The sequence below is a fragment of the Astyanax mexicanus genome, chromosome 7 (genome assembly GCF_023375975.1).
Source record: "Astyanax mexicanus isolate ESR-SI-001 chromosome 7, AstMex3_surface, whole genome shotgun sequence".
Taxonomy (NCBI): Eukaryota; Metazoa; Chordata; class Actinopteri; order Characiformes; family Acestrorhamphidae; genus Astyanax; species Astyanax mexicanus.
In genome coordinates this window covers 21,351,934-21,378,361 of record NC_064414.1, presented here as the reverse complement: position 1 = coordinate 21,378,361, position 26,428 = coordinate 21,351,934, and the positions used below count along the sequence as shown (strand labels likewise).

The window sequence follows — 26,428 nt, the reverse complement described above, 5'->3', positions numbered from 1 at the left end:
ACTGACAGCATTTAAAACAAAATAAAAGTTTTTTCTCTTTCTAACTTGTGCTATCTTTTTGGATTCGTATTATCTTTAGTCACGTTCCCTTTGTAATAAAGCATAGATTAGGTCAGTGTTCCTCCAGCACTGGCCATAGAGAGGTGTATCATAAAGTAATATATCATGATAATGCTAAAACAAGGCTACACCGCCCATGTCAACACACAATAATGCTGTACTTTGTCAATAATGCACTTTTGCAGACTGATTAGGTTGCATTGTTTAACAGTGTGCACATGAAAGCAAACATTCGTGACAGAAAACTTAAACTAAAACATGGTATGAAATCTGATCTGAGCTGTCAGGCAAATACTGTACCTATCTTAATCACTGGATTTGATTTGAACTGCATGATCACGACAGAAACGATGAGCGGAGAGGGTTTTGACGGATACTTTGTTTACGATGCTGCAGCTGTGATTAGCAGAAATGGCATGTTATGATGTGTTTTCCAGAGAAAGGCCTGTGATCTGGCAGGCCCTGTGAACCGTGACTCAGAATCAGAACTGAAGACTGAAAACACAGAAGACTGATGGGGAAAATCTGAGGTTGGTCAATGCCTTCAGCACATGGTTCTGGGATTTATTAGGAGGCTTATTTGTAAAGAAGTGCTGTTTATGACTACTGGTGGGTTGCTTGATTTGTATGTCTTAGACACATTAGTGAAAGGATTGAAGGAATTGAGAATTCATGTAGAGTTTTGTACTAGAGGCTTTTTCTTCTTCCATAAACAGATGGTTTAATCAGTTTGTCATGTGCAGTAAACTGGTTCACTGCACTGTGTAGAAAGTTATATAAATATACTATATAAATTAGTGGTGTCATGCGATTAAAAAAAATGTATTACAAAGATTAATCACAACAGTGTTCTGTGGTTAACTGCGATTAATCACACTTTTTCTTCTAAAGACGCAAGTTTTTATAGTGGATATTTAAATGTAAATAAAAGAATGAATGTAAGAAATGTAAAATGCAATCATATTAATTTTAATGGTGTTAATTAATATACTAGTATATTTATAAATAAATATAAATAAAGCCAACATAGGGTGCTGGAATAAAGAATGCATAATAAATTGAACAGAGGATTTTTTTTACTTTATTTAAACATCCCAGTTTGATTGTAAGGATTTCTGAATGTTAAGAACTTGCACCGCATGGTCAGCAGGACATACCGATCGAATGAGTCGTAGGTGTGGAGTTCGGATGCGCGCACACCCCAGCATTGTGCATATGCGGGTGAGTCCCGTGGGCAACGCAACCACAACCCCCGCTGCTAGCTCTGATGCACAGTGGATCAACACCAGCAGATGACATGTCTCTCCAAACCATCACTGATCATCAGTAAATTTTACATTTCATTTGTAAATCAAGGGAGCAGAGTCTGGAGGAAGAATGGAGAGACACGCAGACCAAGCTGCTCGAGGTCTAGTGTGAAGTTTCTACAATCAGTGATGGTTTGGAGAGACATGTCATCTGCTGGTGTTGGTCCACTGTGTTCTATCAAGTCCAAAGTCAGCACAATTTTTTCCCAGATATCTTACAGCACTTCATGCTTCCCTTTGCTGACAACTTTTATAGAGATGCAGATTTCATTTTCCAGCAGAACTTGGCACACTGACCACACTGTCAAAAGTACCAATTGGTCTTATATAATATTCTAATTTTCTGAGATACTTATTCTTGGGTTTTCATTGGCTTTAAGCCAAATAAATAAATAAATGCTTAAAATAGATCACTCTGTGTGTGTAATACATCTATATAATATATGCGTTTTACATTTTGAACTGAATTACTTAAAATAAAGTAAAATTTAGTCATATTCTATTTTTTTGAGATGCACCTGTAGCTGCTCAACAGTGCTTTCTAAATCTTATAATGGCATTATGTACTGTAGGTGGTGGGATATTCAAATCTTCACAATTTAATTCCGCATAATTTTTAGACAGATTTTTTTGACAGATTTGTGAACGTCTGCTAATCTTTGCTTCTGTTTTTTTATTAGCAACACTTATTTTTCCAGCCTTTTGTTGTCCAGTCCCAACTATTTTGGGACAGGAATATGTCATAATGTTCTAAATTGTATTTAGTAAATAGTTTTCAGTAATTTCCACCAGGGTTACCCAAAAATTTGCATATGACATACTGAAATGATTAGAATCAAACTGCTTTTTTCATTTAGATATACTGGTATACTGGATGTGGAACACAAAAATAGGACAATTTAAACATAGATTCAAATAAAACCAATTTAACTGATTCTAATACTGATATAGTCCTGACTGTGATGTTACATTATTTGCCATATCGTCCACCAGTGCATCTTTACTACAAACACTCAGCAGGCCACATCACTAAGAGTGTAAGGAGGATTGTTTCTTGTCGTGCTCTCTCTCTCTCTCACTGTGGACAAGATCTTTTCTAAATGTTCTACCTCAGGTGCGATATAGTCGGGTGTGCCGCAGAAAGTGGTGGTGGTGATGCCATCTAGAATGCCCTCTTTGCACATGCCGAAATCAGCCAGCTTACAATGACCCTCTGCGTCTAACAGGATGTTGTCCAGCTTGAGGTCTCTGCAGAGAGAGAGAGAGAGAGACAGACAGAGAGAGAGAGAGAGAGAGAGAGAGAGAGAGAGAGGGAGGGAGGGAGAACATTGTCAATGACGTAGAATTTCAGGCTGAACCAAGATCATTGTACTTTTAGACCAAACAGTTCCTGTGCTTTTAGAACAGAGCCTACTAAAAACTGTACACAACAGAAAGAACGCTGTGTCAGCGTCAGCCTCCGACGATAAGCAGCATCAGAGTGGGCCACAGATTCTGTCTTAAAGTGACATCAGGCTACAGTTATTCCACTCTGCAGCGAATAAGATATTTTTCCATGGCACACTGGCATAGTAAAATAATTAACCTTAGCTTAATTCTTTTTACATCATAGTGGAAAATGTCTATATGAGTGAAAGTTTGAGCATATATTTAAGTTCATATTCCACATTTGCAACCTTTTAGGGCCCTATTTTAGCGAGCTATAGCGCACCGGTCAATTGTGTATCACGCAGCTGGATTTAGGGTGCATCGGTGTGCCTTTGGTATCGAGAGGGCGCAAAAAATACACCTTGCACAGCTCAAAATGCGCAAAAGGCATTAACTAATTCTCTTAATTAATCATGGGTGTGTTTTGGGGCTTAACATGAAACGACTTTGGCGCATTTATATCTTAACAGTGAGGGGCTTTGTGTTTCAGTAGAGGATACTGACCTGTGCATTCACGCTGTAAAAGTATACCAGTAGCTAATTTAAGGGAACAGCAATGTTATTTTATTCTTTATTCTGTTTATTATTGAGTAAAAGGAGAACTCCGGTGTAAAATTGACTTTTGATGTAGTAAAACATGATAAAACCTTTGTTTAATGGCACACCTCAGTTCTCCCACAGCGTTTTGAGATCCAGAAGTTTCAGAATGGGTGACACGGGGCATAATTTGCCCACTTATTTCCAAGTATTTTTTATCATGTTTTACCTCACCAAAAGTCAATTTTTCACCAGAGTTCTCCTTTAAAAGCTGTGTTTGCATTTCTTAATTTGTCTTTAAAATATTTTTTAGTTTTAAAGTATTTTGAAATCTTTAAAAACATATTAATGGTTCATTATTATTGTTGTTTTTTTAATGAATATAACATTTTTCATTTTTTGACTTGTGAATGTGAATCTGGCAGTTCTTCTTTAAATTTCATGGACCAAATACAAATGCTCCAAAATATTATACACTGATATGTCAAAAGTCATGAGAGAGCAGTATGTAAAGTGATCCTGAGGTGTTACCTTAGAGGATGGCAAGGAGACATGAACAATCTGAGTTAAATTTGATCTGTAAAAAGTATTATACATATAAATTTGTTTTGGTTTGATCTGTCTGCAGTACAGGAAAAAATTAGGGTACATCAGAGATGTGAGGTTTTTGTCAGAGATGCCACAGTTTAAGTGTAAAACCAACACACTCTTAACCACAACTGCAGACCACAGTCCTAACCACAGCTCCAGATACACATAGAGGCTCCACTTATAGGCACAGCAATGGCTTTGTCTTCTACTGAGTGTGTGAGGTTGCTAAACCTGGTGGGGTGAGCGAGAGCGAGAGCGAGAAAGAGAAAGAGAGAGAGAGAGAGAGAGAGAGAGAGAGAGAGAGAGAGGAGGCCTGGGCTGATAAGGTGCCCCTGATGAAAGAGGACGAGAGCTGGGATGAAACTAGTTGGGTCGGAGTTTGATGGTTGATTGCAAGAAGAATGTCAACATCTCAGAATGTCATTCAGTCAAAGGTGTTTTTAGCAAACGTACCCTTTTAAAAAAAGAGAGCATGTGTGTGTGTGTGTTTGTGTGTGTGTTTGTGTGTGTGTGTGTGTGTGTTTGTCTGCAGTTCCTTATATAACTGTTCCAATTGGGTTATACCAAAAAACAGGCAGCCTGGTGAAGAGCACATTAAGGCTGAATCTGGTTCTGCACTGTGGTTCCTCTGCAGGTTTGCTGGGTTTGTTCAGTCTGGTGGAAAGAATGACCCAGACTGAAGCAGAATGGAGCCGAGGCAAGTGCACCAGAAACAGTCTGCGGGGAAAGCTAAGACTGATGGGCTGGAAGGAAGCAAATGTGTGTGGTAGCGGCCCACAAGCTGGCAAAAACACACACACATACACACACACACTCCCTGTGAAAATTCTGGAGACGTGACCCAGTGCTCTGCATTGTATTCAGCCCTTATGTTCTGCTGCCATGCAGGATGTTCCACACGTTCTTCGTATCAAAATCTCTCTCTGTCTCTCTCACTCCACCATCCCGCTCTCTCTATCTCCTCACCTGCCCCCTTCCAGTCACGTCCCTCAAACAGATTTTCACATAGAACAGATTTAAATTAGTCTGCTTATCAAAAGTTGCAAAAGTATTGGCATTTATTTCTGAGGCAGAATTATGTATACTAGAGTTTTAAATACTTCTGTACAAGTTAAAGTATCAACTCAAGCTTTTTACTCGTTAAGTAAAAGTGTAAAAAATACTGCTTTTAAAACTATTTAAAGTATAAAAGTCAAAGTAATATAAGGGGAAAAAATGCTTTTAAAGACAAAAGCTTAGGTCACACCACAGGAACCTATAGTACACCACCCCCACCCTCCCCGAAACACATTTTTCTAAAATCCATACTGTTAAAAAGTTTGGGAGGCACTAATCTCCCTGTTTTAGCTGCATATTCGACCAATGGAAATGGATGCATTTAAGTAAAATTTAAATAAATATATAAGAAGCTTGTTTGGGACATTTATCATAAGAGAGCTTGATTTTTCTTATTTCTCTACACGGATCATCTTCATACTAGGCTACATACGTCTGCTATATTTTTGCTGGAGTGTGGGGGGTGTGACGCGTGCAGGTGTGGTGGATCGTGCATAAACCAATAGGGTGACGGAATGATATACGTTTATACTTCTCTATATCCACCCACAATCAGATTCACTCTATCTGGATGGAGAGAATTATCTGGATTTTTTTTTTATTGAAAACAAGCTAAAAGGAAACAAGAGTAGCAAGGCTAAATGTAAGGGGTATAAAAATACAGATAATTGCATGAAAATTTCTACTTAAGTAAATTTAAGTAATGTATTTGTACTTAGTTGCTTGACACCTGATTTGTCCTTATCCTCCTAAGACCCAAACTCTTGCATAGCATGCATTTTTTTATTTATCTTTGCTATTTGGGCTAATTGGCACCTGAATAGTGTAGAAATAAAGAATGATCTTTTTACATGATGTAGTGTCTGAGAACAATTATGTCCACATATGAGGACTTTAGTTTTATATTTCAATAGAACACAATAAAGTTACAATAAGTAATGATGTGCAAAACATTTTTTTTTTGTGCATGAACACAGCTTTAGCTTTTCCTGAGCGCAAAACAAAATTGGAGACAACAATTGTGCCCCTTTAAACAATATGGCTCATTTGAAGTACTGTTTTAAACCTAAGACATAACAAAATTATGCCCCGTGTCACCCAGTCTGAAGGGTGTTTGGAAAAACTGTTAAAATTTCTGGATCTCCGAACACTGTGGGAGGGCGGAGGTGTGCTATTCATCAAAGGTAAAGACTTTTTATCATGTTTTACTGCACAAAAAGTTCATTTTACACCAGAGTTCTCCTTTAACATTCCTCAAAATACACAGTGTCAGTGGAATTGTCCATGCAAACAGAGAAGCGACTCTCATGAGAAGCTTACATGCATACCCTGCAGGTCAGTGCAGTGTTCTCCAGCTTACATTGGACATGGCAAAAGTCATGGGACATTATACTAGTTCCTGTGCCATGACATTTGCCATGTCAGTGTTTAGTGTTGATGCTAAAAGATTTTATTCTAGCAATTTTAAAGCATTTCTATTGGTCCAATCACCAATACATTTTGAAACAATGTAAAAGAGGACTCAGAGATTCACTTTAAACCACAAACATGAAGACACTAGGTTTTGTCTGATAGCAGAGCGCTTTGTGTGTGTGTGTGTTTGTGTGTGTTAGTGTGTTTTTCTTATAAAAAAAATCAGAAATGAAGAATTCCAGTTCAGCAATTATGAAAAGAAAATACAGAGAGAGAGAGAGAGAGAGAGAGAGAGAGAGAGAGCTAGAGAGAGAGAATTAGGCACAAGAGAGAGCATTTCCTGTGCTCCATGTTAATCTTGAGGGGTGATTTTTCCATTACGTCCATAGTACCCTCTAACACAGCTAATGCTCCACCCTTCTGCAGCACCGCACAGTCCGCTGACTGAACTCTCACCATTTCTCTCTGTCAGTCTCTCTCTCATAAACACACATGTACATTATGAAGATCTCACCTTTAATATTTTATCATATTTCACCAAGACATCTTTCAATCAGGGCAATTGGTAAAATTCCTAATCATGATATTTTCCAAATATGCTGTATCATGTTATCTGATAATTGTTAGATTATGGAAGAAGGATTGATGTAATCTTCTGGCAGATAGAATTACTCCTCCTAATTCCATTCCACAACCACTCAACTAATCATGGAAGTATTTGTACAGTAATTACAGATCTCCAGGCTTTTATTCTTCATAATTTAATCACTGTCAATAGACCAATCAAATATTTTACACTTCTTATAGTGGACAACATATCAGTGACCTCACAGATTACTAAAACTGCGTCCTCTCTAAGCATGAGGACAATGTACTGTATGTTTAGTATTACTGGTTTAGCATTAATACTAAAACATATATTATAACATTAAAATGTATTAAAACAATTTGAATTACTATAATTAAAAAAGTCTAATAAAACATAAATATATAAAACATAACATAAAACATCAAAATATATTTTTGTCAATTCAATATATTAAGAAACTCCAAAAATATACAATTCTTCCTATCCTAAAAATATATATAACTACAAAACATTTTGACTTTTTTTTTAGTTGTTTTTAGTTTTATTTAATTTTCAATTAAGATTTAATGTATAAGTCATTATTTTTAAATAAAATGTCTAAAAATACATAAAAATCACCTACATTATAATGAAAACACATTATACATAAAACATAAAATATAAAAAAACACAAATGTTTTTTACAGAAAAGAAAAACAAAACTAAAACTACTTATTCACATGTTAAATAAAATAAAAGCATACAATTTATTTAAGTTTTGTTGTAATTTGTATTCTTTAAAACAACCTTATGCATTTAATTTTCATTAGTTGTCCATAAAAATTAATTTAAACAAACAAAACAAACTACAAAAAAATTTAGAGATATACATATATTTACTATACATTGTTTATTGCCATTGGATTCATATACTTTTGACTTTTGTCCTTTAATTTGTTTTTTGATTAAAAGATGAGGTATGTGTAATACTTTATTTATTACTTTTAAATAAAATGTCTTAAAATGCATACAAACAACTACATGAATAAAAAAAAATCACAAACACATCTTTCAAAAAAATTCGAAATATCTTTCTTTGCATAAAATATAAAAATATAAAATCTATTTAATTTTGTTTTGTAATATTTTTAAAAATAAAACTCAGAATTTTCAAAAGTTTTCAAGGTACAAAATATAGAGATGTATATTATACGTTGCTTTTAATTATTTTGCTTATTTTATTTGTTTCTTATACATACCATAGCATTGGTATAGACAGATGTATGTATGTAAATGTATGTGCTTAAACGCATGCACGTGTCTCTGAGTGGAACGGGACGAGTGGCACGCTATGTGAGAACATAGAGCAGATTTAACTGTCAGGATAAACTCTTTCAGCTCAAATTCTGACCGGGCTGATTTATTATAAAGGGAACAGTTTAGAAACTGTCCTTCATTTTCAGATTTCCTGAGAATTTCCAAGCTATGGGAACCAAAACAGTCAAACATCAAACAAGAGCTTTTTTACATTTAAGGCCAAAAAACAAATTTAAATCACAGTCTCAAACCTTGGATGTCTAAAACAACACTGTTTTGGAGATGTTTAACAGCTATTGTGTGTAATAAACAGCGGTGCTGTACACTCGCTGACCTGTGTCTGCAGGATGTCCTGCCAGGAGTTACTTTTGCCAGTCACAATAGGGAGAAAGATGATTCAGTGGATAGAGAGGGATGGGGGCATAAAAGGAAAGAAGGTGTGTCTGTGGCCCGGCTTGCCCTCTCTCTTTCTCTTTCTCTCTCTCTTCTGCTTTCGATGGTCTGAATGCACGGTGAAACACAGACCACTGAGAGTCTGCAGGCCTGCGAGCTCAGGCATGCTCTGTGAAGCAGTTCAGACCTTCACTGTCCCCCAAACACACCTTGTCCTGCGGGGGAGGAGAATAGCGCACTGCTGTGGGTTTTTTCTTACTGTGTCCTAGATGTGTACGGTGTCATTGAGGTCGCAGAGAGGTAGGATGAGTTAACATGAGGAAAAATGCTGCTCTACCACACTCAGTTCAACTCGCACGCAAACTGCTCTCCAGCTTTCACTATTTCTGTTACAATTTTTGCAGTTCAGAAAACAGGTGTGGTCTGTATGTTTTTCACTGAAGCGGTTAAAAACGAACATAAAGTAAGAGCTACTGTTTGTTTTTTCACTTGTTTGTGCATTTTGAGCACCCGTGTGCTCAGAATTTGCACAGCATTCACGTGCTATCATCCTGTCTGAGCGTGAGACGTACAAAGAATGTGCAGTGGTGCTTGAAGGTGTGTGAACCCTTTAGAATGTTTAGAATGTTCTATATTTCTGCATAAAAATATGCAGTCCTAAAAGTAGAGAAAGAGAACCCAGTTAAACAAATTATACAAAAACATATACCTTTTCAATTATTTTTTAAAGGAAAAGGATACACTATATTTTATATTTGTACGTGAACCTCTAGAATTAGCAGTTAGTTTAAAAGTGAAATTAGAGGTGCTTTTTTTCAAGCAATGGGACGATAATCAGGTGTGAATGGGTGTGCACCCGGTTTACTTTAAAGGAGAACTCTGGTGTAAAATGGACTTTTGGTGTAGTAAAACATGATAAAAAGCACTTACCTTTGATTAATAGCACACCTCCCTTTTCCCACAGCATTCCAAGATCCAGAATTTTTAACAGTTTGTCCAAAAACCTTAAGACTGGGTGACACAGGGCATAGTTTGCCCAGATAATTTGCTTTTTCCAGCGTTATCCAGCTCAAAGTAGTTCCACACCTCCTTGCTAGAAACCAGAGAGCCCTGACATTTAAAACGAGGCATTAATAACTTAAAAAGTGCATAAGAACCTTATTAAAAATGCTGCTTACATCCCATAATGCTAGCTTCAGCACCCAGGACCGCCATTACTCCTGGTACCGACTGCTACGCTATGCGGAGTCTATGTAGAGTTTGGACAAACTGTTAAGATTTCTGGATCTCGGATTGCTGTGGGAGAACGGAGGTGTGCTATTCATCAAAGGCAAGTACTTTTTATCATGTTTTACTACATCGAAAGTCGATTTTACTGAGAGTTTTGCTCTTCACAACACATGTATGTGGAAGTGTATCATGGCACGAACAAAGGAGATCTCTGAGCACCTCAGAAAAAAAATGCTGATGCTCATCAAGCTGGAAAAGGATGCAAACCATCTCTATAGAGTTTGGACTCCATCAATCCACAATCCAAGACTGTTTAAAAAAATAGGAAAATCAAGACCACTGTTATCGTTCCCAGGAGTGGTCGACCAACAAAGATCACTCTAGTAGCAAGGAGCGTAATAGTTAGGTGAGGTCACAAAAGACCCCAGGGGAACTTCTAAGCAACTGAAGGCCTCTCTCTCATATTGGCTTATGTTAATGTTCATGAGTCCACCGTCACAAGAACACTGAAAAACAAAGATTGCAAAGAGAAAGTCACTGTTTCCCGAAAAAAGAACGTTACTGCACGCATGCAGTTTGCTAAAGATCACATGGACAAGCCAGAAGGCTACTGGAAGAAGACCACAGTCGAGACCACAATAGAACTTCTTGGTTCAAATGAAAAGTGTTATTTTGGGGAAGGGAAAACACCACATTCCAGTATAAGAAACATATTCTTATCTAAAAAACAAAAACGTATCTTTTAGATGCACCAGATACTGAAAGTATATTATTGTCACTCACAACTAAATAATATTAAATTATTTTCCTTAATAAATGACCAAGTATAATATATTTTGTCTAATTTGTTTCACTGGGATCTCTTTATCTAGTTTTAGTACTTACAGGGGTTGGACAATAAAACTGAAACACCTGTCATTTTAGTGTGGGAGGTTTCATGGCTAAATTGGAGCAGCCTGGTGGCCAGTCTTCATTAATTACACATTGCACCAGTAAGAGCAGGGTGTGAAGGTTCAATTAGCAGGGTAAGAGCACAGTTTTGCTCAAAATATTGCAATGCACACAACTTTATGGGTGACATACCAGAGTTCAAAAGAGGACAAATTGTTGGTGCACGTCTTGCTGGCGCACCTCTGACCAAGACATCAAGTCTTTGTGATGTATCAAGAGCCACGGTATCCAGGGTAATGTCAGCATACCACCAAGAAGGACGAACCACATTCAACAGGATTAACTGTGGATGCAAGAGGAAGCTGTCTGAAAGGGATGTTTGGGTGCTAACCCGGATTGTATCCAAAAAACACAAAACCACGGTTGATCAAATCGTGGCAGAATTCAATCTGCACCTCAACTCTCCTTTTTCCACCAGAACTGTCCGTCACCACAATATATTATTGTGGTCTAAAACCAGGTGTTTCAGTTTCATTGTCCAACCCCTGTAGTGGGCAAAGCTGATGATGCCCTAGGTCACATTTATGCAGAAAAATAGACAATTCTAAACATTTTAGAAGCTTTTAGGCACCACTGTACATATCACTGCTGTAAAACCCTGACCAAACTCTCCTTTAAGTCAGGAGTTCCATATTTTCTAAGCATTCCCAGAGATAACTACATATATTTTGAGTTTTATTTCATTGCAGACAATTAGAACCCACAATATTCTGGCATTTCAGGAAGCCAGCACATTCCAAAAAAAGTTGTGATGGTAAAGATGTCCCTGTCTTATTTATTCTAAAATTCACTTAACATGGTTAACATAAGGCATCTGTTTTGCACAGTAAAGTTATAAGGGGTTTCCCAAAAGTAATCTCTTGCCCGTGTAGTTCTATCAACTATTGTAGAAAGATTGAATTCTGCCGTGATTTGGGCAGCCGTGATTTATGTTTTTTGGATACAATCCGGGTTAGCACCTAAACATCCCTTTCAGACAGCTTCCTCTTTCGTCCACAGTTAATCCTGTTGGATGTGGTTCGTGGTTCTTTTTACAGTAGTAACAGTCACAGTAGGTCACAGGTGTTTAGATAAGTCTTGCACTTTGCTCTTTATGTAATGAAATTCCTGTCGTTTTCATGAATCATTTAATGATTTTTTGCATTGTAGTACGAATTATATGCAAAAAGATTATATATCTTGTTTGTTTTCCATTCCACCTTAAATAATTCAACAGATAGCAGAGGCTGCAGAATTTAAGATGGAATTAAATAAAAAAAACTAATAAAAGCTAATTTTAGTTTCCCATCACAGAGGAATTAAGGAATGAACAATACTATTTAATTGCTGCACCACCTGCCCCTTTTCTGAAGACATATAATGCCCTAAAGTTAACTAGTTAAACAGCGGCTAGTCAGCTAGGTTGCTGAACTTTAGCGCTCCACTATTATAGCTATGTTATATCTCTATCAGGTTCTTGAAGGGTTGTCCCAATTCTTAGGGGGAGGATTTCACCCCTTTCCCTTTGTAACTCTGTTCTTAGAGGGAACCTTGCACTCGAAAACAAAGGGTAGGGATTAAAGACAAATAGGATTGGATTTTTCCATTTGATTTAATTTGCAAAATATATTTTTTTTGGCTCACAAAAGGCCCCTTCTCACTTTCTCCTCACTTCGAGCCTGAGTGCAGGGCAGCTGAGGCCGATTAGAGAGGCCCTCTAGCTCCCCAAACTCCCAGCATGCTTCGCTCTTAAGGAGGTTTGCTTCATTCCCACAGAAAGGGGATCAATCCTGGAAGCACATTACAGCAATAGGGTATGAATAGCTAGCAGTGTTTGTGTTTATGTGTGTTATTCTCATATCACACAATGAGCCATTCATACTGGTTGGAATACATCCTGTCCAGTTTCCATTCACTGGTCGAACGTTAAGGCAATGACCCTTACAGTAAATGAAGGCTCATAAGGACATGAGGTGTGTTCGAGTAGGGAGATGGCATCCATCCAAAACGCTACAGTCGAGAATAGAACTTCCATCAGCTGTCTGTGGAAAAATTGTTTAGATCTTGGCTGCATTAGAGTTCGTGTTTGGTATCATTGTTGAACAAAATGAAAAATGAAGGAATTTACATGGAAATTGGCCTAAATAAAACATATATAGAAATGTTTTCATTCAATATTCTTGTATTTCGTTTTTTATATATTTTGTTTTTGACACAGAGTGAATTTTTCCCCATTGTTTCAGATGAATGAACCAATAGAAATGCTTCAAATCTTTTCATACGAACTAGACTTCTATTGAAAGTTAAGATTTTTCTTTATCATTTCCTTCTATCTTCTTCTTCAAAAATGTGATACATTCAGCAAGATAGCAACACTACATTTGAATCTATACCTGTGTTTTTGGCTGCTCTGAATATTTTTTGTTTGCTCAGGATGTTGGTGCTCAGATACATTTAAGTCTCTTTCTGAGCGAAGGGAATCAGATCTCTTACTGCTGCAGACTAAACAGCGCACTGTATCTGAGTGGATATTGTCTGAATGAGTGTTCTGAATCAGGCAATCACAGTGTTGTCAGAATCACCATCATATGGCCCCTGCTTATCCAACAGAAACATGCCTGAATAAAAAAGATTATGCTCCATTTAAATCCTAAAGACCTGCTTTCCCAGATAGGGAATTTGCCTACTCCTGGACTATACACAGCATCATCTGAAATAACCGGAAAAGTGGTCCACTATTACACTTATTCCCTGTCTGGGAAATCAGTCCGAAAGTATAGTTGTGAAGCTTGTGAATTTTATGCTTTTTATTTAATCTTTGATGCTTTCACTGTATAACTGTGTAACTGTTTGATGTTTATGTAAATGTGCATTATTCTTTTGTGAGCACCAAATGAAAGTTTGGCTAATTTCACAGCTTTTTCATTTATAAAATGATAAAATGCTGGTTTCCCAGACAGGGTATATGTCTATTTGCGGACTACAATTCTATTTGAATGGAAAATCTACCTTTAGAAAGAAAGTAGTCCAGCACCAGTTGCACCAGTTAAATGCAAGTTTCTTTTAAACCACTTATTAACTCTAGTTACTGTAAAACTTAACATCTTAGCTAGTACTGTGTAAAGGTACCGAGAGATAAATTACTGTTGCATAAATTGAAATATTTTCCCTCCTGTAGCACATCAAAAACCTTTTCCAACATGAAAAGGATGTATTAATCTCATAATATCGACTAAATGGTAAAACTGTTGTGTTTTATCCCTGTATGATGTTGTTTTTAATTTTGAGGTTTTGAGTTAAACAGAGTCTCTGCACAATATAATGGAAATTTATCAACAAAAATATTATCAAATGCTAGTGCAGCAATTGCTAACTAAAACATTATTACAAATCCCTGTACAATGTAAAAGTAATTTTTTGTTTTAGGTTATTAAGGTTTAAAAAATATATGTTTTATTATATTGGGTAACACTTTACTCTCTATGCCCTTGTTGATGCTCAACTGACATTCAACTAACACTGAATTGAATGTCCATTAAATTAAACTTAACCCTATGTTGAATGTTAATTATTCAAAATAGAACCTAACCCAACACCTAACCCTAACATTAACCCTTAATTAACCATAAAATCAAACCCTACACTTAACCCTTACCCTAACCTTAACCTAAGCCTAAAATCTAACCCTAAATGCAATCCTAAAATATTAAGATAAGCGTTTGGATTAGAGTTGAATGTAGGGTTTTATTCAACAGAGAATCATTTACTTTCACCTTTTAGTTCATTTGCATTTAATAGACATGTAGTTGAATGATAGTTGAGCATCAAAGAGGCCATCAAATGGACCATACAAGTAAAGTGTTACCTTATATTGTAGCTTGTCCCTCCTTCCCTTGTCCCTCAAGCAATATGAACAAAAATACAAACATATACATATATATATATATATATTAATTAGGGCTGTCAACATTAATGTATTAACACACACAATTATTTTTGTAATCAGTAACACGTTATTATTTTTTTAAAACTACTAATTATGCCTCCAAATTTGACCCCAACTCCTGCCGTAATCTACTTCGCCCCTGCCCAATGCGCAGATTTTTATTGTTCGCTTGTGGTGAGAACGTGATCTGGTCTCAAGCCGAACTAGCTTTCAAATATACTTCTTTTTAACTGAGCTTAACTGCTAATAAAGCGCAGTTTAATCTGATATATCAGCCAGATAATATACTGCTATGAGCAAATGCTGTCTCTGCTGCTCCATGCTGTTTACACACTCAGTATATGCAGCATTCACTGCTCACATCTACGCTGCACTTGTTAAAGCAGCTTCACACTGCGCAGATATTCGCACTGAAACACAGAATCTTCACGCTATAATTACTTTCTTGCTCCTGCACCAGACAGCTCTGACCAATCAGGGGTGTGCATTTATTATTATTAAGCCTTTTCGTGCATTTGTGTTTATGCCTGTGTGAAAGCAAACCAAACAGTGGCGAGAAACAAACTGTGTGAAAACGTGAAATACTCAGCAATTGACACTACTAATATTAGTGTTAAACTACTACAGTTAAAATAATGCAAATGTCACACCTACTGTAAAGTCAGTGTAAGTTTTAAGTTGTTACATAGTAATTACTATTTTTGTAGCTCGTGAACTAGAAAGGGCATGTTTATGTTTAAAAGGCAGCAATCAGATTTAAGTTCAGCTGGTGTACCTGGCTAAAGGACTAGGCTCACTCCTTCTTTGAAAAACCAGTCCGTAAGATTCTTGAGTGTTTGTTTAAGAGATTTTTTTTTTGCTAGAAATAATTTCCTCTCTCCAAACATATGTCCACACAGGTCATGGAAATGGAAAATTCGTCTAACATTCAAAGAATATCGACAAAACTGTTTATCTTCATCTGATGAAAAAATATAAAAAGCATTTTTCAATAAACGATATAGATATCTAGCTGTCCTGAGGAGAGGAAGAGAGATTTCTTAAAGGGAATACTTTTACTTTTAAGCTCTTACAGAGAAAAGCTCAGCTCCTCTGAGGAGTTCTAAGAGCTCAAACAGCTCTATACGGCAGAGAAATACGATCTCTCAAAGAAAAGTTTTAAAGGGAAAAACATAACAAAAGTGAAATGAAAAGTCCTTAAGGGTTGGTTATGTAGAATTCAGAGGAGCCAAGTTACAGGGCATGAAATCAGAGATGAAAACATCAAGCACAACTTGATTTTTATCAGTGAACCAAAATTAACATGACACCATTTTTTTCCTCAGTAAATGATGTCATTGGGTAAAGCGTGTTTTCACTGCTGGGAAAAAATAACACACATTTTCATTCACTGGCTGCAGGGTTTCATATTAAGAGCTTGAGATAAAAAGACTCTATAGAAACCACTATATGGTTCAAAAAAGGTTAAGTGTAGTGATGAAGACTGAAGCCAGATGCTTGCAGTTAAAAGTAGATGAGGCTTTAATACTAAGGGCAAAAAGCGAGAGCGTAGTCATAATACAGGTGATGGTCAAAACCAGAAAGAGAATAAACTGATGCATCATAGCTAAAATCTTGAGACAAAAGAAAACCTGAGCCAAATGTCGAAGAAAAAAGGGTCAAAACACCAAAATACTAAGAGCGCTCAGTATGTCTCTGGATTAACAGTGGCGATACTTCGCAAAAAACAATACAAACACACCGGCCTATATACACATGGAAGGTGTGAATGCGCCAAATCCATTTTTTTAAAACAGATTTGAGTCACTTTCTTTTGTGGTCCTAAATCAGATACGTATCCGATCCATGGACATGTGACATAAATGTGAACGGTCAAATCTGAATTCATTCGTCTTTTTGCTTTTACAAATGCGCTACATGCTTCTCTCTCGTACCCACACATCTCTTAATGCAGTCGTGCCAGCTTTTCACCTTCTCGACCTGAGCATGTACTTCAGACAAGCTGTTTGCTCTCCACTCGAGCAAAAGATGCTCCACATATGAGCTGATAACGCATCCATTTCCCTGTTGTCTCACATATGTAATGTTTTTTGTTGCTGGTGAAAAAGGCGACGTTTATACACGTATTTAATATGCGCATGTGAAATGTTTCATGGACAGATTTGTTCACATTACACACAGATACAGCTCACTTACATTTGTTAATATGAATCGTCAAGACAGCCAAATCCGATCTGAGCAAAAAATCGTATTTGAGAAATGTGGATTGAAATGGGAACGTAAGCGAAATGAACAACAGTTGAAAACAATTCTAGAATTCTGAGGACGATGTGTGTGAGAAAGAGATGCGATTGGCTGATGAGTCTGAACACATGATACTGTCAGATGGGAATGCTGGGAATTGTAGTTTTGGAAAGAATCATGTACATTGACAGTAAAGGGAAATACTAAGTTAGGAACTACAATGTCAGAGCCTTACACTGAAACTATTTTTTAAAACTTCAATAGACAATGAAGAGAATTCTTTATTAGGTGGTTAAAAAAGGTTTGTGTGAGGACATATTTTGTACATATGGATTTGGTTGAAAGTAAACGTCTTTTTGAAATGGCTCAAAAAATATTTATGTAAGGTCTTGCAGTGTTTCTTACGTGTTTTCAAACACTTAAAAATGTCTTTCACCTTTCATTGACATTTTCAACCCAAATTTAACATAGTTTCATGTTTTTTCAACATCTTTTTAACAATACAGTGCTGGAAGGGGGGGTCTCAAAGTCTATGCATTTAAAATGCATTATATAAATATAAATATACATATAAATGCATTAGGCAAAGTCATCCAGTACACAACAGTTCAAATCCTGCACAGCTTCCTTCCTCTAAAAGTGAAGACAGCAGCAGAGCAGAGTGTACCAAACCTTAATCAGAGCCAGAGCGAATCGGCTGAGTAGTGACTGCAGGACAATGAGACAATGACACAACTGTAATTCTATTCTCTCAAAACCAATAAAGCCAGCAATTATAAACATTAAACCTTCTGACCTTTTCATCTGCAGTGCCCCAGTTTTTTAAGAACCCCCATTAGCCGTCCCTCTCTGCCTGCACTCAGGAAAACCAGGGAGGAGGTGGTTTTAATTCAATACAACAACATTCAACTCCAAATGAGATTCTTCCTGTTCAGGCCCCAAAAGAGCAGTAAGAGCGGGTAGAGAATGGCTGGGCGGGAGTGCAGAGAGGTTACGAGGGTCACTCGCAGCCCGCAGGGACGGGGACATGACCTGTGGACCTGTGGATTAACAGATATAGATCTAATGACCTGATTAGTGATGTAATGGTTTTGATAAAGGGGGCATTGACAGGGCTCAGTAATATGACGATAAATCATCATTACTATCACCATCACGTCTACTTAAGTCAGTGTTTTTTAATCAGCTTCTATCTGCACATTTTAATGGGTTCCCTGCTTTAACACACTCACTGTCACAGTGAAAGGGCTCGTTAATGAGCTGATTAGTAGTAGTAATTATATATGGTGAAAAAAGAGAAATGAATAAATGTGCAGGGCAGGGTGCCTCCAGGAGCAGGTGCTTTACATGGTTGCCAAGTGGTGTAGGTAGTTTTGCTACATTGCCATCAGGTTGTGTTCCGCAGTTCGAATCACAATGCTACCAGATCTGCAAGACAGCATAACTGATCCAGTCTAATTACATGTAGTTTTAGTAGTAGTTTGGACACACCTTCACATTTAATGCTTGTATTTTTTCTACATTGTAAATTAATACTTAAGTTATCCAGACTATGAAGGAACACATAAGGAATCATGTAGTAAACTTGTAAGAAAAAAGTGCTAAACAAACCAAAAGGTTTCTGAGGCTGGTAACTCTGATGAACATATCCTGTGCAACAGAGGTAACTCTTGGTCTTCCTTTCCTGGGGCGTTCCTGATGAGAGCCAGTTTCATCTTAAGGTTTTTAATGTTTTTTTGCGACTGAACTTAAAGATACTTTCAAAGTTCTTGAATAATTTATATATTTATATATTTTTGAATTGATTGACCATCTTTCTTTATTTCCATACTTGCAAGAATCTAAAGTATAAAACATATTCTGGTTTGTTTAACACTAATTCCATAAGTTTTTCTTCATAGTTTGGAGAACTTTACTGAAAAAAAACCCTCTGAATTTAAGGTGGGTCAAATTTTTTGTACTAAATATCATATATATATATATATATATATATATATATATATATATATATATATATATTTTTTTTTTTTTACACCTTTTATAGCTTATATACATGTTTAATTTTGTACTCACAAAATAGAATATATTGTAATGTAATGTATATATGAAAATCTATTCAATACCATAAAATCTGTTATACACTATGTGAGTTTTTTCTTGTTTTGTTTAAAGACCAAACATGTGAGATATTAACAAACCAACTCTATGGCTTAATAAGGATATATACACAAAACTAGCACTCTATTTTTCATACCATCCACAAATCTAAATGATCAGTGTGGTGTATGCAAATGTTTAGACTACTTCATTGTTTAATTGTTTAAACAGATAAGGCTTTTTTTTTTTACGTTCTCAAGCTTTTGTTTTTTTTTTTTGTTTTGTTTTAAATAGATATCCAAGCAGTTTCTACAGACACAATCTTATTTAAAATGGCAGTAAAAGAAACTGTAGAGAACAAAACAGCTCATATGTTGGTAAAAAAAATAATGATGTAGCTGAATAAATAGGTTGGTGAACTAATCTACTGTGCAGTGTTGCTTGTACAATCATTATGAACATACGAAACATTAAATGTGACTCTCACAAAACTCTGTGCTATACTGTACATATGCTGCAAAACATAGAGACACGTAGGACTGCATAGTAAATCATATGGATTTACAGCTCCGGAAAAAATTAAGGGGCCAGTTTAAATTGATCAGTTTCTCTGATTTTACTATTTATAGGTACTGTACATGTTTAAGTAAAATTAACATTGTTCTTTAATTCTATAAACTACTGACATTTCATTAAACTGCTGGAAATTGTTATTTCTGTGCACTTCACCCCAGCTGCCATTTGTCATTCTTTTTGTAGGTTACTTCATGTCATCCTGCAGCTGCTGATTGTCACTGAAATAAGTTGACAGTCAATCTCAACACCTGAACCTCATTGACAATCTCTGGAATTTAATAAAAAAAGGAAGATGGATGGTCACAAGCCATCAAACGCAGCAGGAGTGGAATAAGGTCACCCAAAAACAGTGTGAAAGACTTGTGGAGAGCATGCCAAGATACATGAAAGCTTTGATTTGATTTGATTTGAAAAATCAGGGTTATTCCACCTAATACCGGTTTGTGAACTCTTTCTGAGTTAAAACATAAGAATTCTTGTTTCTAAATAAATATGAACTTCTTGTTTTCTTTGCATTATTTACGATCTGAAAGCAGCACGGATTTGGGAGAAATGTTGTCAGAGGTTTACAGAATAAAACAATGTTCATTTTACTTAAACATATACCTTTAAATAGTAAAATCAGAGAAACTTTTTAACATTTTAAACAGGTCTCTTAATTTTAAATTAAACAGATGCACATCACTTAACTATGAAGATCATAAAAGAATACATCCCTCACTTCATTAACAGAAGAGAGGAGCGGGCAGAAACTGGCTGAAAGAATGCCAGCATCATGTCCCTAAGCACAGTCTGCTGTGTGTGCTTAATGACACACAAACCAGTGCATAAACAAACTGTCCTGGAATGAATAAATGGACATGGCTCCTCAAAGTAAACAACCTGGGGTAAACAAGGCCAAAAAGCGACTGCATCTCTAGGCTAAATAGCCACCCAACAACTCAAACGGCTCAGGACCCTTGACCTAGTTCAGAAGACGTGAACCCTACTTGAGTTATGCGGGAGGTTGGCTACATGCAATTGCGTGACAACACGCTGTTTTCGCGGAGGGAGTTTTCATTTGGGGACAGAAACTGGAATAGCTTCTTATTTTCAGGTCCAAAAAATAATGAACTAAAATTAGAACCTGTTTTTTTATCTGTTACAATGGTGTTTTGGTTGAAAAGCTTCCATGGCTCTCGCACTTTGCTCATTTTGTCACTGCTACACAATGATGCTATGTCTCTGGATGGCAGAAAGAGAAGAAAAACATCAAACATCTACTGGATTTGAGGGACTCGCACTACAGCTGTGCAGCACAAGACAATGCAGTATCTGAATCAGGCTTTCTTCCTTCACATGCTAATGATGGTCACATGGTACGTTACCTATAGATGACCCCGTTCCGGTGCAGGAACATGAGAGCGGAGGTGACCTCGGCGGCGTAAAACCGGGAGCGGGGTTCATCGAATTTGCGTGAGCGCTGGATCTGGAACATCAGGTCCCCTCCATTCACATACTCCATCACAAAGAACAGGCGGTCCTGAGGAGTTAAAGACAAGGAAAACACTGTAAGCCAACAGCAATACAACCTCAGCCAGCATGCAGTTTAATAGATCCGACAACCTGGATACAACTCAAATGTCTTCTAAACGAGTCAGACAAGGAATGCTACATTTTCAGTCTCTAAAACACAGAAAAACAGGAGTTAAAGGTGACCTAAGGGAAAATATGCTTGAAAGTAGCCATTCCAGAAGTATCCCTTTTCCAAAACGATCAATTTTGTTAAAGAAGATGACACATGGAGTCCCACACAAAGAGTATGAGGCTGGAAGGAGGTAGAAAACGTTTAGTAAAAACAGATACACTTATAGGACACAGATAAAGCAATCAAGCAGTACTACTGTTAGCAGATAACCTCTAACTACACAATTTAATTTAAACAGCTGCTGTTCACACACACCCATCTCTGCATAGTCCCTCACTAACTTTTTTTTATCTTTTGTAAAGCAACTTAACATATGAATGTTATTATACTTACTTCTGTTTTTACAGGATTCCATCAATAAAAAAAGAAAAATAATATTAATATTCCTATAATTACACTTATCATCATTGAGTTCTGTATGTAACTCTGCAGATGCTTATAGAAAATTCACTGTGTTTATCTATTTTTACGCCTTGCGTCTGCATCATTTAAAAAGCCTACGAATATATCTATGCTGATGGGCGTGGTGGTCTGGAAGCAAGGTGTGTTTGGACAGATTTGTGGCGTATTGCTATCTTGGTAATGGAAAGCACAGGTGCGCCACTGACTAAATTGAACCTAGACAACAGTCAACAGTTAAGAAATATTTGCAAATACAGAGGAAAGTTAACTTTCACTTTTTGTATATTTTAGGAGCTTTTGTATATTTTATATAGTTTTCTTTGATTGGGGATGGATTGCTTGGTTAAGCTGAATGATTCTTTTAAGAGGTAAAATTACACATCATGTATAAAGCTATTTAAACGTGTCCAAGAAATCCAGCCCCTTTAAAAAAGTAAACGTTGACATCAGTGGCATCACAACCTTCATACGGTTTTACTGAACTGAAGACACTTTAGCTGCATGTTCATCAATTAATGATATTAATTTCACTTAAACCTGTATTTCTTATTTTGTCTGAACACTAAATTGTGCAACCTGTTATGGTAAATATTATGGTAATTAACATACTTGTAGACAATTGTAAACAGAATGAAGTCACCGTGAACAATGCCAAATATTTGCACCTCTAGACCCTGTCGTGCAGCTTTCTATAGCAGGGTAGAGGGAGGAGTTTAGATTCTATGAACCCGAGCTCAACTAATCGTTGAACCAGAATTTAGGTCAGGTCGGATCAGGCTTAAGAAAATGGTCTGTGATGTAGACTTATTTATTTTTGTATTTTGTTAAAAGCTATGGCGTAATGTTCACAATGGACACTGCCATCAAAAAAAAAGGTCACACACTCTAATATTTACCACCTTTTGCTTCAATTGCAATTCACTGTGTCATTGTTTCAATAAGCTTCTGCAATGTCACAAGATTTATTTCAATCCAGTGTTGCATTAATTTTTCACCAAGATCTTGCAGCAGCATTGATGATGGTAGAGTCTGACCACTGCACAAAGTCTTCTCCATCCAGCACATCCCAAAGCTTGTCAATGAGGTTAAGGTCTGGACTCTGTGGTGAACTCTCTCAATCCATGTGTGAAAATGATGATCTCATGCTCCCTGAATCACTCTTTCACTATTCCAGCCCCATGAATCCTGACATTGTCATCTTGGAATATGCCCCATGCCATCAGGAAAGAAATATTCAGGTAGTCAGCTGACCTCATTCTTTCAGCACATACTGTTGCTGAACCAAGACCTGCAGACCAACTGCAGCCTTAAACCCAGAACTTTTTTTGGCCAGGCAGTGTAATAGGCCTATGCTTCTTCTGTGTTGCATAGTCATTTAAAAAACTTAAAATTGTAGTTCAAAAGGAAAGGTTTAACTAATTAATGTGGGGTTTAAATCGGGCTCAGGTTCATAATGACAGTTTATTGGTAGATCTGTATTGGGTTCTGTTTTTTTTTTTTTGCTCTCAATCTAAGCGTTAGGATAGATGCATGCTTGACAGGAAATATAAAGGGAAAATAAAAAAAGTGATTATGGGGGAATAGGATTTCTGTTTTTTCAAAGTTATGAGACACCAAAAAGCCCTATATTCTAGGGCATTATAGGGCATACTCTGTTAGCTTAGCGCGGGTACATGAAAGCAATGGCATGGCTTCTGTTTTTAGAGCGCCAAGGATCTGTCATTTTGTTCTGAGCATGTGCTAAAATGTACACTGCAACATTAATGCTGCTTAATCCCATTGCAGACAATTTTAGCCCGGAGACATACTGTGGGTTTCCAGTAATCCTGAGACGCAAATTCTGAGGCATGTTGACGGGTGACTCCACCTGCCTCCTGAGGCTAAACTCCACATTCTATAGAGAAAAGGAAACGTTGGTGATTTACCTTTTTTGTTTGAAATAAAGAGATCAGCTAACTTCTAACTAAGAAGTTCAGGTCCCGTCCCCATCTATCCCCTATACCCTTCTCACCCCTTGTAGCACCTGTTAATACCTCTTTCCTAATACAGCTTAACCACAATAAGCATGGCTTAGCGTGAGAGATTAGCTTAGCATTTTATTATACAGTGTTAAGAGAAGATGATCTCCTCCTGTGCAACAAGATAAACTCTGCTGCGGCGAGTTCAGCTAATCCACGTCTTGCTCAGCGGTGACGTCAGCTTACACCTGCAGTGCATTTTCTTCCTGACTGGCCTCCCAGCAACTTGTCTCTGTTTCATTTCAAATTAAACGCTCACCCTGTTCCCTTTCCACTTCCAACAACGAATCCAAGTTATGGATTGTATTCTCCAGCCTCAAACATCTGCAAATGTTTGCCGCACTTGAAATTAAAGCTGAACTCCTGCACCCTCCATCTTCGTCTCCACCTCTCCGGCTGCTCGTTTAATAACTGACCCAGCGCCGGTCGGATTTAATTACTGGACGAAACTGGAACGCTATGTAGATTTCAGCTATGCAAAGCATAAAGGAATTTCATCCTGAAGCTCATGTCCGTTTAAAGACCAGCTCTGTGATTCATCACTAAAGCTGGTTATGCAAACAGCTTGTTTTGAAGCCAGTAATAATGAAACGGAAAAAATGTATTGGAGTACAGACAGCTTCTCCTGTGCTTTGCAGATTGTGACATGTTTTCTGCAGGCTGCACATGAACATTTATGGTATAAAATGTATTTATGGAGTAAAAAGTTGTGAACACTGCAGCAAGTAAATTTCATGAGTAACTTTTACATAATTTTGATGTTCAGCGTAACTAGACATTTCATTTAGAGCAACAAGTCCTCAGAGATCAGTATATATGTATGACAGTATATATTTTGCTCTGTCCCCAAATGCAGGGTTTACTCTGCACTAATATAAAACATGATGGGACAAGAACTAGTACAACGTCCCATTACTTTTGCTATGTCCCATGGAAGCTGTATCAACTTTGTCCAACACCAACTCAGAATCATAATTCATAACCTGTTTCTACATTAGCTATAGCTCCCCATTATCTCTCTGTACAGTTGTTTTTGTTGTGTTTTCTGTTACACGTTGCACTTACTTGCTGAGTCTCAGTTTCTCCTAAGGTTTCTTTCTCTTAGGCCCAATCCCATTTCAGACCTTGGCCCCATCACTTAGCCCTACCCTACTATTTTGCGTTCACACCTAGAGGCAAAGCAACCAAAGAAACACAGCCCAAGCAACCAAAGTAAACCTACAAATGAAGCACTTTTCTTGTTAAAAAAATAAGCACTATATTACCATAGTTACTACTAGGGGTGTCACGATTTCGATATTTCATTGAAATCGATCAAAATTATGTCATGGTCTCGAAGTCAAAAAGAGGATCGACGATCCCTCCTGCAAATGGCGCAGCACACTGTAGCTCAAAGAGCAGCTCTTTCTCCAGAGAATGTGGACATTCTCAACTTCTTAAAGAAAAACTTGAAAATATAAAAATAACAGTTGTTTTGTCTAGCCTCAAATATGTTAATAGTGTTGGTACCTTAAGGAGCATCTTTCTCTCAGATAAAGTTAATAATATATCTTTGTTAAAGAAAAAAACGAAAAAGTCTTAAAGTCTTATTTTTCATGTTTAACTGTTATAGTAGGATAGAGTTCAGTTTGTTAAGGCTCTAATTGTTCTATTATGTTTTACATGACTGTTCCTGTATTTCTTTTATTATTTATTTTATGTGCACACTGCTGCTACCAAAAAAAGCCACTAGATGGCATTACATATATATCTTGATTAAATTATTTAAATTTGACCATTAGTGCCTCTAGTGTTGTGTTACAGAACACGTGTATCACTTTGCATCACTTATATCAAGCCCACCTTTTGAAATAAGATATTGTAAATTTGATGAATCAAACCAATGAATGACCATAGACTAATCTAAAACTGGCATAGGCCTCTCTGCTGTAAAAAAAAAAAAAAAAAAGAAAAAAGAAAATCGAGAATCGAATCGAAATGTGACCCTAAAATCGGAAATAAAATCGAATTAAGGATTTAGAGAATCATGACACCCCTAGATACTACCATAGTGTAGTTTCAAATTAAATCTCAATATCTCAATAGCTAGCTAGGTAAATAATTTTCACCATCCACCTTAAATTGTGCAATAGATGGCAGAGGCTACAGCATTTAAAGTGCAACTTTAAAGAAAAATAGAATAAAATTAAAGGAAATAAAAGCTAATATCAGCTCGCCATCAAAGAGGAATTCATTAATTGCTGTACCACCCTTACTGAAGACATACAAAGCCGTAAAGTTAACTAGTTAACCAGCAGCTAGGTTGCTGAAAATTAGCGCACCACTCCTATAACTATATCTGTATCTGTATCGTGTGCTTGAGGGATGTTCCAATTCTAGTCCCTTGGAACAGAGTTACACGAAAATGGGATTGGGTCTGAACGTGAGGGAGTTTTTTCTTGCCGCTGTTGTCAGACACTTGGATTTGTATTTCTGCAAAGCTGCTTTGTGACATTTGTTATAAAAATCACTATGGAAATAAAGGTAAATTAGAATTTGAAAGCTAAAGAATGCTGCTCTGCCCTGACAGATATTGGTGAAAAAAAAAAAAATAATGAAATTTAATACATTAAATTTTGTACATTGACT

The 26,428-nt window shown here is 36.8% G+C and overlaps 1 protein-coding gene across 2 annotated transcripts in view; it reads right to left on the bottom strand.

The window, feature by feature from the left end:
• Positions 1-26,428, bottom strand: part of prkceb (protein kinase C, epsilon b) — a 170,082-nt gene that overhangs the window by 16,706 nt on the left and 126,948 nt on the right. For both annotated transcript variants that reach the window (XM_049481235.1, XM_049481236.1), the window contains exons 11-12: positions 21,061-21,215; positions 2,477-2,615 (exon numbers count right to left, since the gene is read on the bottom strand). In XM_049481235.1, coding sequence (XP_049337192.1) covers positions 2,477-2,615; positions 21,061-21,215 — 294 coding nt within the window. The remainder of the gene's footprint in view (positions 1-2,476; positions 2,616-21,060; positions 21,216-26,428) is intronic.